Below are 17,586 nucleotides of genomic sequence, written 5' to 3'. Positions count from 1 at the left end.
TTTTCAGAAAGCAGCTCCACTCTACACATCCACAGGGCACCTGAGGGTTCTGTATGCTCACATTCTTATTGATACTTTCCATTAGTCATTAATTTTCCAAATCTGATGGATGTAAAGTGATATTCATTTGCGTTTTAACATACAGTTTTCTATTCCCAGTGAATTTGAGAAATTCTTCCTATGCACAATTGCTTTCTGAGTTTATTCTTCCACGAATTCTTTGATCGTATCATTAGTCCATATCATACTGGGATCCGTTTATTTTTCTGGCTGTTTTATAAGGTTTTCTTGTCTATTCTAAACACTAGTCTTACTTCAATTTTAGATGTTGTAAATAATTTCTCACCTCTGTCCGTTCACTTTGTGGAGTCCTGCATTAAACAGAAATCAATTTTTTTTTAATACTTAGGGACTCAGTTATCACTCGTCCATTTGTTAAATGAGCTATCCTCTCAGTTGTTGTGGTGGCGTAGATCTTATACTCACACACATATGTTTTTCTCTGATTACTCTGTACTGTCTGCTTGTTTGTTCTTGTACCACTAACATGCCACTTGTCTTAAATAACCACCGATCACACGATGTTGTGGCATTTGTTAGGAACATTGTTCCCCAAACACGCTCAGGTCTTACTTTCTAAAATTACCTTAGCAGTTTATCTAAGGACATGGAATATGCTTTTTACTCAGCTCCTCTTTTAAGGTTTAAAATTTTCTCCAACGAAATTCCTAGGTATGTTACAGCTTTTCTTGTTATTGTGAAGGTATTATTTTTTCTAGTTAATATTTGCTAGTGTGGGGAAATCCTGCTGATTTTTTGTGTTGACTGTATTTGACAGTATTGTTGAATACTTTTGTTGTTTTAATAATTTATTTTTCTATTAATGCTGCTAGTGTTTACATGTCAGTGATCATATTGTCTACAAATAGTGATAGTTCTATCTTCTCCTTTCTTAGCCTTTTTCTTAACTTCTTGTCTAGGACCTATGTTACACTGAGGCACTGACAGAGAGTATCCTTGCCAAGTTTCCAGTAATAAAGGGACTGTGCATGAAGTAAAATAAATTGGTAATAAACTTTAAAGAAAATTCCTTTCTATACTTGATATATTGAGGGTTTTTTTCTCATAAAAGGTGTTGAACTTTATCAATTATATTATTTTTTTAATCAGCTGAGGTAACCGTGTGATTTTTCTCATGCCGTCTATCAATTTTGAGATCTATGTTTAGGCACTTTCTGATGTTAACCATACTTTAGGTGACTCAAAATAAATACCGATATATTCTTTGCTTTTTAAGAAACTAATATCTTACTAGAGAAACGGGGCTATATACAAATTTTTCATCATTTTCTTTCTATCATTTTACCTTCATCCAAGACTACTGACTTTAAAACACAAATTGGACTGTTCATTTTCAAATAGTACTGTATAATCGTATTAGTTTCCCAGGCTGGCCTAACAAACTACCACAAATTTGGCTTAAAATCGCAGAAGTTTATTCTCTCCCAGTTTTGGGGGCCAGAGGTCAGGAATCAAGGTGTCGGCTGGTCTGCATCCCTTCAGAGCCTCTAGGGGAGCATCCTCCCTTGCCTTTTCCAGCCTTTGGTAGCTCCAGGAACCCCTTCACTTGCGGCAGCATCACTTCCGCCTCTGCCCTCACACTCACGTGACCGTGTCCACTGTGTCCTGCCTCAAAGCTCCCTCTTCTCTTATAAGGACACTGATCATTGGCTGTGGGGCCCACACTGAATCCAGGGTGATCTCCTCTCAAGGTCCTTCGCTTAATTACAGCTGCGAAGACCCTTTTCCCAAATAAGGTCCCATTCACAAGTTCTGGGGTTTAGGACTTGGACATGTCTTTTAGTGGGCTGCTATTCAACCATTACTGTAATTAAAAGATTTAAAATTGTGCATCTAGTAAGTAAAGTCCTAGAAGCTGGAGAGTCTCTGTTAGTATCTGTGTAGCAAAGCTGTGCCTCTCAGAGTGAGAATGATGCTAGGGCTGACTGAGCTGTTTCATGCCTTTTTGTTCTTAAGTTAGTGAAACATATTATTAGACACTAAATTTACACATGTTGAGAGAGAGACAGAGAGAGAGGGAGGGAGAGAAGAGGAGAGAAAGACGTATGTACATTTCCTATTTTAGTGCTTATTTTTCCTTTGTACTAATGTTCTGCATTTCTTAGCCCTGAAGATAGATTATCTTTTTTGTTTTTTATAATAGACAACCTCAAAATATTTTGGGGTAATAAGGCAATGAGTTTTTCTGGGATTCCTTTCATCATCCCTACAATTTGGGTCTCTTTGGTAGTTGAATTCTCCTTCCTGTAATAACTTCTCGATTAGCCATTATTTGCCATTATTAAATAGCATGAATTTCAGAGCAATAGCTATTGCTTAAGTTGGTGGAAAGACCACTAGTGTGAGAAGCAGGAGGCATGGCCCTGATTCTGGTCATCACTCTAACTGTAGGACGGCCGCCCAGACAGGGACAGCGGTTTCCCATTGTTAGATGAGGAAAGCTTAGCTCTCTGTTTTATAAGTTAGAATGTTTTTGGCTGAAAATAACAGAAACCCCAATTCAAACAACTTAAAGAAGAGCATTTTCACATATTACAGCATGTCCAGAAAAAGAAAATGGCTTCAGGGTTTGGTTCATTCTTGATTTTTGCTTAAGAATGAAAATTAAGGACCTGGGTTCGTTTTTTTTCTTTCCTATCTCTGCTCTGCCATCCTTAGAGTTGCCTTCACCTTCGATCTAGTAGAATGATAACTGTAGCATCTCTGAATTATGACATCCAGACAGGACAACATCCACTGGAGAAGGGGGCTAGTTTTATCTGGAGGTTACCTCCAGATAAGAAAACATTTGTCAGAAGACTTCTGTTCACAAGTCATTGGTTATATTTAGGTCATGTTCTCTTTCTTAAACTAATCACAAGCAAGGAGACTGTGACCCTAGGAGTAACAAGTTCTACCATGATACTAGGGGTGAGAGATGCCTACCAGGGCACTTGGGCTGCATGATGTAGGGGTGCATAACTGAAAAAAAATCAGATTCTGTTATGAATGAAGGAACTGGAACTGGATGCTGAGTAGACAGCCAGTGGTGGCTACTATAGTTAATTTTAATTCTAATGTAATTTTATCCATAGTTATTTTTTTCTAGAAGATGCATTTCATAATGTAGTTTAATATTTGAGAGACCTTAAGTCTTTCAAAGATTTAAAAGACTGAACTTGTAATTATTGATTATGAGCATGTTGGGACTGTCAAATAGTAAGCATGGGAGGTCTGTATCAGACTACATGATATCTGTCACAAGGAGCTTAAAAAATGAGTTATATTGAGTTTTTCAATGGTACACATTCATATTATTCAGTGACAGGAGACAAATGTAAGGAAGCAGCTATTGGAAAATTGATATAAATTATATTGAAAGGAAGCAATTATAAAATTTCTATGCAAATATTATGACCAGAATATTGAAGTATACAATGTATAGGATAACACGAATATTTAAATTAGCATTATGAAAACTTAGGACTCAAGCTTTCAAAAGAGATTGATATGTATTTGTTGTAATAATTTAAAACTTCAGTAAAACTTCCACCTTTTTTTCTTATTGGAAAATCAATATTCTCTATCCTAATAAAGTGAATTTTATTAAACTAGCTCCTAAAAATGTCTATTCTCAAAACTCTGACTTAATTAGAACAACCATAGAAGATTAGTAAAATGTCAGGATTGAGAAGAATTATTAGTAAGATTAATAAGAAAGAGGAGTGCAATTTATTTTCAAATTCATTTAAATATACTTGAAAAAATCTGAAAGTTAATGTCTTTTACTTTTCAAAATAAGATTAGGTTTAAAGAAAGAAACTGAGCGCCTAAATAGGCAGTATGTGATCTCAACTGTCACGACAGTAAATTGATAAGACACTTTAAAACAAAAAATAATTTCAGTAACTATGCTTTTTTCAACTTTTTATCTGTGTACTAAATAGTGAAAATTAATTTTATACTTGTGAGTAAGATCTGCATTGAATGCTAATATTTAGTTTAATTTGCATAGTTATGCTAAGGGGAAAGGTATATAACATAAAAAGTATGATGATTTTTAAATTGTGCAATAAACCTTAATTTGTTTATTCTAACTGTGGCTAGTATGCAAATAAAATCCCTCTGAAAAACTTGGGCTTAATTGGAAAAAATATCACTATGTCCTTCAACCCATATCAGATTCTTCCTGAAAGTTCTACCAAACTAAGTAATGGTAGAACAAGTAAAATCTAGTTAACCATTTTGATGTACAAGTGAAGCAGCTTCTCTGAAGCTTTTTCTTTTTTATATTAATTTTTATTGGAGTACAGCTGCTATACAATGTTGTGTTAGCTTCTACTGTACAGCAAGGAGAATCAGCTATACGTATACATATATCCACTCTTTTTTTGGATTTCCTTCCCATTTAGGTTACCACAGAGCATTGAGTAGAGTTCCCTGTGCTATACAGTAGGTTCTCGTTAGTTATCTATTTTATACATAGTAGTGTATATATGTCAATCCCATTCTCCCAATTCATCCCATCCCCCCCTTCCCCCTTGGTAGCCATATGTTTGTTCTCTATGTCTGTGTGTCTCTTTCTGCTTTGCAAATAAGATTATACCATTTTTCTAGATTACACTTATATGCCTTAATATACAATATTTGTTTTTCTCTTTCTGACTTACCTCATAAGTTATACATAGAAGTATGCCCTCCCTTTCAGAACACATAGCCCAGCGCAGCTGTATGCTATCCTCTTCTTTATCTTTAGTCTTTTCTTCTCTCATCAAATATGAAAGAAATAATCACTTAACACATGCCTACTGGTCTTCACTGTGAAAAGCATATAGTCAAAATGCAAAAAACAAAAAATCCTATGTTGAAGTCTAGTTATGTAAAGAATTAATAAATAAATGACATGAATTAGTAAAGGAACAACTCAATAATTTACTTACTGAGTCCAGTATAAGAACACAACCAGGTTTCATAATGAGTCAAGGAGCCATCTAAATTCAGCTCAAGCTGTCAAGGTCTTGAGAAACATCCCACCCCTCCATCACCAACAGGGATAAGTTATTAACCATGCATGAGTCGTTCAGGAGAGACTAAGGGAGGCTTGCCATTGGTCTTGGTGAATGATTGTGAGCTTGACAGGAAGACGAAGGAACCGGGAACCCCAGGAAGATTATTCTGTGAAAGACTACATAACCTTTCAATAGCATGTTTCTATTCAGGAAAATTGAAGGATTTTGTATATGGCTGGAACCTAACTTGTGTTCAAAGTTGGTGTAGAGAAAGATGAGTTTAGATGTACAGGTAGGAACTGAGTCATTAAAGTTGTCAAGTCCTTGCTAAGGAGTGAGAACTTAATTTTGAGGTGTTATTAAATGGTTTTAAGGCCGTGAGGGGCAGCATCAAATGTTTGGATTAACAATATTAGTCTACGATCAGTGCGAACAAGATAATGGAAGATGAAGAGTATGACAGCTGACGGAAAAATAATGGAAATATTTAAGATGAGAAAGAGTGAGAGTCTGGATGAGTAGTGAAGTTGTGGAAGGGAAGGAGTAAGAGAGCTCATGAAGTAGACTTTGACAGAGTTTTATGACAGAGCAGGTGTTGTGGGCCTGGGACAAAGCTATATTTGGAGCAGTGGATCTCAGAGTGGCCCATGAAGACAACACTCTTTCCATCATAGTACTAGTATATTACTTGTCATTTTCACTTTGTTCTGGTGCAAAGGCAATAATAGGTAAAACTGCAGCACAAATCAAGGCAACGGCTCCAAACAATAGTAGTAGTTACTGTATTCTTTTTTAAAAGGTAAAATTTGTATATATTTAAGGTGTACACCATGCTGCTTTGGTATACATATACATAGTAAAATGATGACTAGAGTCAAGCTAATTCACATAGCCATCTCCTCACATAGTTAACCTTGTGTGTGTGTGTGTGGTGAGAGCACCTGAAATCTGGTCACAATACAATACATAATACAATATAGTATTATTAACTATAGTCATCGTGCTGTACATTAGATCTCACACCCTACATACCTGCAACTAGGTATCCTTTCACCAATATTTCCCACTTTCCACACCATTAACTACTATTCTGCTCTGCTTCTATGTATTCGACTTTTTTAGATTCCACAAGTGAGATCATACAGTGTTTTACTTTCTCTGTCTGGCTTATTTCACTTAGCATAGTGTCCTCCAAGTTCATGTGTGATGTCACAAATGGCCAGATCTCTTTCTTTTAGCGCTGAATAATATTCATATTTTATATGTTATATGTATATCACAATTTGTTCATTGACAGACACTTACATTGTTTCCCTATCTTGGCTATTGTGGATAATGCGGCAATGAACATGGGATCGCAGATATCTCTTTGATGTACTGATTTCATTTCCTTTGGGTATATGCCCAGAAGAGGGATTGATGGATCATGTGGTAGTTCTATTTTTAATTTTTGAGGAACATCCATAGTGTTTTCCATAGTGGCTGTACCAGTTTAGATTTCCACTACCAGTGTACCACGGCTCCCTTTGCTCTACATCCTCTCCAACACTTATCTTTTAACTTTTTGATAACAGCCCTCCTAACAGGTATGAGGTGATATCTCCTTATGGTTTTGATTTGCATTTCCCTAATGATTAGTGATGTTGGACACCTTTTTCATGTTGGTTGGCCATTTGTGTGTCTTCTTTGGAAAAACATCTATTAGGTCCTTTGCCCTTGTTTTAATTAGGTTATTTGGTTTTGTTTTGTTTTTAGCTATTGAGTATTGTACATGTATTCCTTATATGTTTGGGATATTAATCTTTTTTTTTTTAAGATGTTGGGGGTAGGAGTTTATTAATTAATTTATTTATTTTTGCTGTGTTGGGTCTTCATTTCTGTGCGAGGGCCTTCTCTAGTTCTGGCCAGCGGGGGCCACTCTTCATCACTTTGTGCGGGCCTCTCATTATTGCGGCCTCTCTTGTTGCAGAGCACAGGCTCCAGGCGCGCAGGCTCAGTAGTTGTGGCTCACAGGCTTAGTTGCTCCGCAGCATGTGGGATCTTCCCAGACCAGGGCTCGAACCCGTGTCCCCTGCATTGACAGTCAGATTCTCAACCACTGCACCACCAGGGAAGCCCTGGGATATTAATCTTTTATCAAATATATGGTTTATGAATATTTTCTCCCAATCTGTAGGTTGCCTTTTCATTTCATTGATTCCTTCCTTTGCTGTGCAGAAACTTTTTAAAAAACAGAAGTAGATGAATTACTTCCAAACTCTGGCCTTTTATGAGGCCAGCATCACCTTGATACCAAAGGCAAGCAAAGACAAAGAAACCACAAGAAAAGAAAGGTCAATATCTCTGTGGATGCAAAAATCCACAATAAAATACTAGCAAACTGAATTCAACAGCACATCAAAAAGATTATACGTAACGACAAAGTGGGATTTATCCCTGGGATGCAAAGTTGGTTTAACATATGCACATCAATCAATCAATGCAATACTCGACATTAAAAAATGAAAGATAAAAATCATGTGATCATCTCAATGGCTGCAGAAAAAGTATTTGACAAAGTCAAAAATCCATTCATAATTTTTAAAAAAACCTCTCAACAAAATAGGTACAGAAGAAAATTTCCTCAACAAAATAAAGCCCATTTATGAAAGGCCCACAGCTAACGTCATAATCAATGGAGGAAAACTTAAAGCTTTTACTCTGAGATCTGGTAAAGACAAGGATGCCAACTTTCACCACTTCTATTCAAAATAGTACTGGAAGTAATAGAAAGAGCAATAAGATAAGAAAGAGAAATAAAAGGCATCAAAATCAGAAAGGAAGAAGTAAAATTATTGCTTTTTGCAGATGACATGATCCTATATGTGGAAAACCTAAAGACTCCATAAAAAATGTTAGAAATAATAAATGAATCAGTAAAGCTGTAGGATAAAAAGTCAACATACAAAAATCAGTTGCATTTTTTTTATACCAGTGATGATATCTCCAAAAAGGAAATCAAGAAAACAATCCCATTTACAATAGTATCCAAAAAATGAAATACTTAAGAATAAATTTAACTAAGGAGGTAAAAGACCTGTACACTGAAAACTATTACACACTGATGAAAAAAATTGAAGCAGGTATAAATAGAAATATCCTGTGTTCATAGACTGAAGAATTAATATTGTTAAAACATCAATACTTCCCAAAGCAATATACAATATTCAGTCCATCGCTATCAAAATTCCAAAGGCATTTTTCACAGAATTAGAAAAAACAATTCTAAAATTTGTATCAAATTTTAGAGCCAAAGCAATCTTGAGAAAGCTTTAGGCAATCACACTTCCTCATTTAAAATTATATTACAAAGCTATAGTAATCAAAACAGTATGACAATGGCATAGAAGTAGACAAAGATACCAGTGGAACAGAATAGAGAGCCCAGAAATTATATATATATATTTCATCAACTAATTTTCAACAAGAGTGCCAAGGAGAGACAATGGGAAAGGGATAGTGTCATCAATAATTGTTGCTGGGGAAACTGGATATGCACATGCAAAAGAATGAAATTGGAACCTCCTCTTACACCTTACACAAAAATCAACTCAAAATGGATTAAAGACTTAAATGTAAGACCCGAAACAATAAAATTCCTAGGAAAACATAGGGGAAAATCTCCTTGACATTGATTTTGATAATTATTTTTTTGGATATGACACCAAAGGCTTAAGCAAAGCAGTAAAAATAAATGCAACTAAAGTCATTGTATTCTTTACCATCATATATTCACCCAAATAAGCAAATGAACAAAAAAAAAACATATTTCAATTGTATTTTCATTTTACTTAGGAATCATATTGATGAAACAATAAAAATAACTTTATTAAATCTAGACCTTTAAGTACAACTTTTTAATACTGTATGTGAAAAAATGGTAAGAACCCATAAAACACATCTGCTACATACTGACATGAAATGATTATCTCCAGGGGGAGCACTTGTGTGATTGTTGAAATTACTAGCAAACTGGCAAAAATTTTTTTCACAGAACACCTATTTTAATGAAAGTGTGATTGACAGAAAAAATATGGTTATTCAGACTTGGGTAATTCTCAGACATTTTCTCAAAAATGAACTAAATGAGCCTGTCTTCAAAGAAAACAATTGACAGTATTTATTAACAGAGCTAAATTTTAAGTTTTCAGATGAAAATTAAAATTTGGGCACCTACTGTGTCTGCATTCTTGAGTTAACAACTTCTCAAAACTTACAGACTTTCTTTGGGGAAACCAAGGGTGATATTGATGAATTTTTTATATTGATAATGAAATATGTTGACAGTTATAAGATCTTCATAACTCAGTGAACCAGTGTTTTACCCAAAATCAAAGGTGAAAAGGGACCTATGGATTTTAATGCAACAGAGTGTAAAACGTGTATGACACTATGTCAGACCCCCTGTGGTAATAACCTTTAAAAGAAATATGTCAACTTTGGAGACAGAATTGAAGAATATCTACAGTTGGCTGAAAATGCTCTTAAACTATTCTTCCCTTTTGCAACTTCATGTCTGTGTGAGGACTTATTTTCTGTATATACGTAATCAAAACCATGTATCTGAATTCAGAAGCAGAAATGAGTATCAAGCTGTCTTCTCTTAAGCCAGATATTGAGTTTTGCAAAAATGTAAAAACATTAACACTCTTTGCCTATTTAAGAAAATTTTTTAAATTTTAAAATAGTATTTGTGTTATCATAAAATGGTTTATTATTAGTTTTAAACATATTAATAAAAATTTTTTGAATACTTTATAAGTACTAATATTTCTTATTGTTATCATTAATAGATATAAGCCACATGAACAAAATAGGGCAGGAGAGTAAGGTTGTAAGTTGTCTATATACTTTTTAAACTTATGCTTTAAAATCCAGGTTTTTTTGTAACATTGATTGGTACAGGTGACCAATCCACAAATTGGTTACAGAAATACAGACTTTCTACTTCTGTGTTTGTTTGGCTATCACAAGGTTTATCACCATCATTTGTAATGTTATCACCCCAACTATGTTATGAAGTCCTACAGAAAAATATTATGTGTTTTTTCTTTGAACACTCGACCTCTGACTCTTATCACTATGAATTCCTTGGGGATTGCTCCTTGAAATAAAAATTAAATAACACCAGGTAGCAAAGTCATCATTTAGGTATGTTTATATTTAGGCTTTACTTCTATCACTTATTAGACCTCAATATTTTAAATTATTGACTGTGGCATTTATTGACTTAGACTTGAACAACCAGAATTATTTTCAAGTAATTTTTCCTTTAATTAAATTCTGTTGATTTCTTATTTAAAGTAATTATTTTAATGTCTTATTATTAAACTTTAAAATTTTGTCCTTTTATAGCAATATGAAAAATCAATATTTCAGATATATGGATTGAATTGTTAATTGATGTAATAATTTCTTGATATATTTTATTGAAATGCTCTAGGACTTCACAATCTTAATAAAAGTTCATAATTACTTTTATGTCACACTGTTAGGTTTTAGACTAATAAAAACATTTTTATTTTAAAACATTTAAAGACATTCTTTTAAAAATTGTCTTCATGTAAGAAAATACAAATAGTTTTGTACTGGATGGTACAATCATATAGTACTGAGAGTGAAAAGTGAGGACAGGAGACTCAAATATATCTTGACATAAATTGTTATGATTTTAAATATTTTTAAAATATATTTTGAATTAAAGATATATCAAATTCCAAAGGTATACCAACTCCTTAGAAAATCTTCGAAGTATGATTTTGGTACCTTCTGGTATGATTTTGTAACATTTTATAATCTAGTATAACACTTGAATTTCCTAACCAAGACAATCTGAGAAGTGGAATTTTATGCTCCTCATGAGTATTTTGCTTTCTGGCATCTCTTCATTGTGTTAGGGCACACACTGGAGTGGGTGGCGTCGCACTATTGATCAACAACAAAAAGCCTTGCACCGTTGTGGAAACCAGTGTAACAATGTCTGCTTGAAGAGGTTCTCTGCATTTCTAAATGTAAATTTTACAGAAGAGCAAACACTTTGTTTGAACTACATCATCTGGCAGATTGCCTAAGGCACTAAAGTTAGATCTCTAGTGCTTGCTGCATTTTGCTAGGGTATTTATTAATTTGTTCTGTTGATTTTTTGTGATGAGGTGACAAAAAAAGATGTAATCTACAATATCTGTTCCAATATTCTTTTATATTTGTAAATAAACATATTTAGAAAGACCTTTGAGCAGAATAGTAAATGTTTTTATGATATTGTTTGGTACAACTAGATATTATATATAATGTACATAGCAGCATATCACTTCATGCTCACCTGACATAAATTGCATCAGTTCTTAAGCAACACATAATCTTCATTGCTTTTAGTTTCTATTTAATTTTATTAAGATCATTTGTTTATTTAAAATTAATAACACTTGAAAATAATATCTCTTTTTAAAATCTTTAACTTACTATGTTAGAAAAAAATTTGGCTTAACTATTACTTGAGTCAGTTATCAAATCATTTAAACATTCAAGAATTTATCATTGAGAACATGCTTTAATGTACTTTAAATATAATATGCAAATCATTGTTCCAAAAAAAAATTCTCATCTTTCTCTCCAGAGTATTAGACCTCAGACATTGTAAGATATTAGTGTCTAATTATTCTTTACTGGAAGGGAAAATGAGTATTTCCAAATAGATAGGTAGGTAGGTAGATAGATAGATAGATAGATACATAGATATAGTATATGTATAATTCACAAATGAATACACATAGGTGTTTATATATATGCATATATATGAAGCAAATAATTTTTAGTTTATTTAACTTAAAATCACTTATCTTACCCATTTTAATTTTGCATGTTAATCTTAAATGAGATAATGACGAGGAGAGAGAAAAAAACAAATATGAAGAGAAGATATATTAAAATGAATTTTCCTGCAATGTAGAATGTAGACAGTAGACTGTAAACTCATCGTGACAAAGAACAAAAGGGCCCCTATGGACAGCCTACACAGCAACCCTGAGTGATAAGCATGTTATTTTATGAGGCTAGAAGTCTAGACCACTACAGATTTTAAAAGGAAATATGACAAAAAACATAAAGCTCAACAAGTAGCCACATAGTTTTATTTTACAGATATTATGTGTCATCAGTACAATTTTTAGCTATGAATTGGTCGTTTAAACTATTTTTATGCTAGTATGTCCTAATCAACATCAGAGGTATCATCTTCACAAATGGAGGAGCAAAATTTTTTGAATATATAAGTATATCTGTTTATCTTTCTTCGCTTAGAACACTAGTTAGTGATTGATAGTGCTTCTGGGATGGCTTTGTGAATCGTAAATGGAATTAAATCATTTCCCTTCCTCAAAACCCTTCATTTTCAGTTAAAATGTGTGATAAAGTGAAAGCATTGACCATTGATCAAGTCAAAACTGGTACCCTTGTTAAAGACAAGGTAAATACCCAGTTTCTGCCCACGCTAGCCATCCTCTCCCACCTGTGGTTAGGGAGGACTGAGAAACACTTGTTAAGCTCCCAGTCCAGAGGCACAGGCTCGCTAAAGACTGGGACCTGATGACAGGACTGTGGAACACGTCCCTTCGCCCACACCTGACCACCACATGACTAAAGGCCTATTTACAGCAGTTCCTTTTACCCAGTACATCATACCTGGCTACCAAGTAAAAATAGCCGTTGGAAAGTGGCTTAAGACGGCAATAATGGATCATTTTGTGTAAGCACCTACATATAGCGCGTACTGTACACTAAGTTAAAAACATTGTTCTTTCAAGGTAACTGAACTGCACAACATCAAAAATATAACCAGGCTGCCTCGAGAGACAAAGAAGCATGCAGTGGCAATTATCTTCCAGGATGAAACGTCAAAGACATTTGCCTGTGAGTCAGGTAAGCAATTATAGCCTTGTCTCCAGCTTGAAGATGTGGAACTGCTTCTGAGACAATAGCCCAGATGGATTAAGATCTACCACTGAATAGGATGGCTTATTGTGATGAGAAAGTGCTGTGGAAGGCTTTAGTAAGAAGCTCAGTGTATCTATTTCTACAGATGTTTGGGGTGCTTGTTTATTATGTGTCGGGCTTTTGCTCCCAGGTGGTCTGAGGACTCTTGAGGTTTCCTTTCAAGCTCGGAGAATTAAATAAACAAGGCCGGTGAGAAGCTGTTAGGGCAAGCGCGTGCTGTGTGTCCTGGTCCTTGCTGAGTGTGCACCTGGAGGCAGTTGGTAGCACGATAACAGTGCTGCTGTGCAGGAGTGCGGCACGGCGCAGCCGCGGTCCCCAGACATTTCAAAACAGAACTTTGAGTGATCGGTTGCCTTCATGGATTCTCAGTATTACAATGAAATACCTTTCGGACTGAACTTTAGCATCCCAGTTCATAAAACACTCTGGCATTATTGAGTCACAAGGCAGGTTATTGTTGGAACTTGCAGTGTTTTTGATTTTGGAATCCCTGTGCTGTGTAATATATTAGTTGGCTTATTATAGTTTTTTAAAGATTTTGCTCAGGGAAATGGTGTATTCATTTTATAATGCATGGAAGCAAAAAGCACTAAGGGTTTGAAAGATGTGAATTTCAAAGAATCGATGAGTCTTTAGGAGAAGCTTTGTTGAGTAATTTTTAAAAGGGAGTAAAGTTTCTGTATTTATGGCTAAAGTTTATAGGTATATTTATTACCGGGTTATGTTATTCAAAAACATAAAGTCACTTTGCCTAAATAAATTGCTCATACCTCTTCACCTACACTTATCTTTGCTCAATTGAATTAGAATGTATCAAAGTGTTCCTCTTTCCTTGAATGCCTTTATTCCTTTTATGTACCTTGCTTCACTACTCATCTGACCTCATTCCATCATTAAAAACTGTCTTTTGGGGGCTTCCCTGGTGGCGCAGTGGTTGAGAGTCCGCCTGCCGATGCAGGGGACACAGGTTCGTGCCCCAGTCTGGGAGGATCCCACATGCTGCGGAGCGGCTGGGCCCGTGAGCCATGGCCGCTGAGCCTGCGCATCCTCAGCCTGTGCTCCGCAACGGGAGAGGCCACCACGGTGAGAGGCCCGCATACCGCAAAAAAAAAAAAAAAAAAAACCCAAGAAATGTCTGTTTGGCGGTTGCATAGAAGTCTGTTAACTGGTAATATAAATCCCCATGTGATAATAGAACCCATCCCAAACTTGCTGGTATCATATATTAATATTCAAAAGTATCTGTGCCTTCTTGTTCATTGTCTACAACTGCACAAGCTCACTTTTCTCTGAGCTCTTAAATAATGTTGCATATTAAAACTAACAACAACCAGAGGAGGACCTTCAAGATGGCAGAGGAGTAAGATGTGGAGATCACCTTCCTGCCCACAAATACATCAAAAAATACGTCTACATGTGGAACAACTCCTACAGAAGACCTACTGAATGCTGGCAGAAGATCTTAGACTTCCCAAAAGCCGTGTGGCTGACAGGGTCTTGGTGCTCCAGCTGGGGGTCAGGCCTGAGCCTCTGAGGTGTGAGAGTCGAGTTCAGGACATTGGACCACCAGAGACCTCCTGGCCCCACGTAATATCAAACGGCGAGAGCTCTCCCAGAGATCTCTGTCTCAATGCTAAGACCCAGCTCCACTCAATGACCAGCAAGCTACAGTGCTGGACACCCTATGCCAAACAACTAGCAAGACAGGAACACAACCCCACCCATTAGCCGAGAGACTGCCTAAAATCATAATAAGTTCACAGACACCCCAAAACACAGCACTGGACGTGGTCCTGCCCACCAGAAAGACAAGATCCAGCCTCATCTACCAGAACACAGGCACTAGTCCCCTCCACCAGGAAACTTACACAGCCCACTGAACCAACCTTACCCACGGGGGCAGACACAAAAAACAATGGTAACTACAAACCTGCAGCCTGTGAAAAGGAGACCCCAAACACAGTAAATTAAGCAAAATGAGAAGACAGAGAAACACAAAGCAGATGAAGGAGCAAGGTAAAAACCCACCAGACCAAACAAATGAAGAGGAAATAGGCAGTCTAGCTGAAAAAGAATTCAGAGTAATGATAGTAAGGATGATCCAAAATCTTAGAAATAGAATGGACAAAATGCAAGAACATTTAACAAGGACCTAAAAGAACTAAAGAGCAAACAAACAATGATGAACAACATAATAAGTGAAATTTAAAATTCTCTAGAAGGAATCAATACCAGAATAACTGAGGCAGAAGAACAAATAAGTGACCTGGAAGAAAAAATAGTGGAAATAATTACCACAGAGCAGAATAAAGAAAAATGAATGAAGAGAATTGAGGACAGTCTCAGAGACCTCTGGAACAACATTAAACACAGCAACATTCGAATTGTAGGGATCCCAAAAGAAGAAGAGAAAAAGAAAGGGACTGAGAAACTATTTGAAGAGATTATAGTTGAAAACTTCCCTAACATGGGAAAGGAAATAGTCAAGTTTAGGAGGCACAGAGAGTACCATACAGGATAAACCCAAAGAGAAGTACACTAAGACATATATTAATCAAACTATCAAAAACTATATACAAGGAAGAAATATTAAAGGCAGCAAGGGAAAAGCAACAAAGAGCATACAAGGGAATCCCCATATGTTAAAAGGCGATCTTTCAGCACAAACCCTGCAAGCCAGAAGAGAGTGGCAGTACATATTTAAAGTGATGAAAGGAGAAAACCTACAACCAAGATTACCCGACCCAGCAAGGATCTCATTCAGATTTGACAGAGAAATCAAAAGATTTACAGACAAGCAAAAGCTAAGAGAATTCAGCACCACCAAACCAGCTTTACAACAAATGCTAAAGGAACTTCTCTAAGCAGGAAACAGAAGTGAAGAGAAAGACCCACAAAAGTGACCCCAAATCAATTAAGAAAATGGTAATAGGAACATACATATCAATAATCACCTTGAATGTAAACGGATTAAATGCTCCAACCAAAAGACATAGACTGGCTGAATGGATACAAAAACAAGACGTGTATATATGCTGTCTACAAGAGACCCACTTCTGACCTAGGGACACATACAGACTGAAAGTGAGGGGATGGAAAAAGATATTCCATGCAAATGGAAATCAAAAGAAAGCTGGAGTAGCAATTCTCATATCAGACAAAACAGACTTTAAATAAAAGACTCTTACAAGAGACAAAGAAGGACACTGCGTAATGATCAAAGGATCAAACTAAGAAGAATTTATAACAGTTGTAAATGTTTATACACCCAACATAGCAGCACCTCAATGCATAAGACAAATGCTAACAGCCATAAAAGGGTAAATCAACAGTAACACAATCATAGTAGGGGACTTTAACACCCAAGTTTCACCAATGCAGAGATCATCCAAAATGAAAAATAAGGAAACACAAGCTTTAAATGACACATTAAACATGATGGACTTAATTGATATTCATAGGACATTCCATCCAAAAACAACAGAATACACTTTCTTCTCAAGTGCTTATGGAACATTCTCTGGGATAGATCATATCTTGGATCACAAATCAAGCCTTAGTAAATTTAAGAAAACTGAAATCTTATCAAGTATCTTTGCCAATCACAACGCTATGAGGCTACATATCAATTACAGGGGAAAAAACTGTTAAAAATACAAACACATGGAGGCTAAACAATACACTACTAAATACCCAATAGATCACTGAAGAAATCAAAGAGGAAATAAAAAAAATACCTAGAAACAAGTGACAGTGAAAACACGATGCCCCAAAACCTATGGGATGCAGCAAAAAGCAGTTCTAAGAGGGAAATTTATAGCAATACTATCCAACCTCAAGAAACAAGAAAAATCTCAAATGAACAGCCTAACCTCACACCTAAAGCAGTTAGAGAAAGAAGAACAAAAAGACCCCAAAGTTAACAGAAGGAAAGAAATCATAAAGATCAGATCAGAAATAAATGAAAAAAAAAATGAAGGAAACAATAGCAAAGATCAGTAAAAGTAAAAGCTGGTTCTTTGAGAAGATAAACAAAACTGACAAACCATTAGCCAGGCTCCTCAAGAAGAAAACGGAGAGGACTCAAATCAACAGAATTAGAAATCAAAAAGGAGAAGTAACAACTGACACTGCAGAAATACAAAGGATCATGAGAGAGTACTACAAGCAACTCTATGCCAATAAAATGGACAACCTGGAAGAAATGGACAAATTCTTAGAAAAGCACAACCTTCCAAGACTGAACTAGGAAGAAATAGAAAATATAAACAGATCAATCACAAGCACTGAAATTGAAACTGTGATTAAAAATCTTCCAACAACCAAACGCCCAGGAACAGATGGCTTTCCAGGAGAATTCTATCAAACATTTAGAGAAGAGCTCACACCTACCCTATCAAAGTCTTCCAAAATATAGTAGAGGGATGAACACTCCCAAACTCATTCTGTGAGGCCACTATCACCCTGATATTGAAACCAGACAAAT

General features: G+C 35.6%; 1 protein-coding gene across 1 annotated transcript in view; it reads left to right on the top strand.

The window, feature by feature from the left end:
• Positions 1-17,586, top strand: part of DOK6 (docking protein 6) — a 392,906-nt gene that overhangs the window by 149,311 nt on the left and 226,009 nt on the right. Inside the window, exon 3 of the mRNA XM_065890010.1 lies at positions 12,911-13,025. Coding sequence (XP_065746082.1) covers positions 12,911-13,025 — 115 coding nt within the window. The remainder of the gene's footprint in view (positions 1-12,910; positions 13,026-17,586) is intronic.

The sequence above is a fragment of the Phocoena phocoena genome, chromosome 13, assembly GCF_963924675.1.
Source record: "Phocoena phocoena chromosome 13, mPhoPho1.1, whole genome shotgun sequence".
In the NCBI taxonomy this organism is placed as follows: Eukaryota; Metazoa; Chordata; class Mammalia; order Artiodactyla; family Phocoenidae; genus Phocoena; species Phocoena phocoena.
Note: the sequence above shows the minus strand (reverse complement) of the source record. Positions and strands in the feature narration are given on the sequence as shown.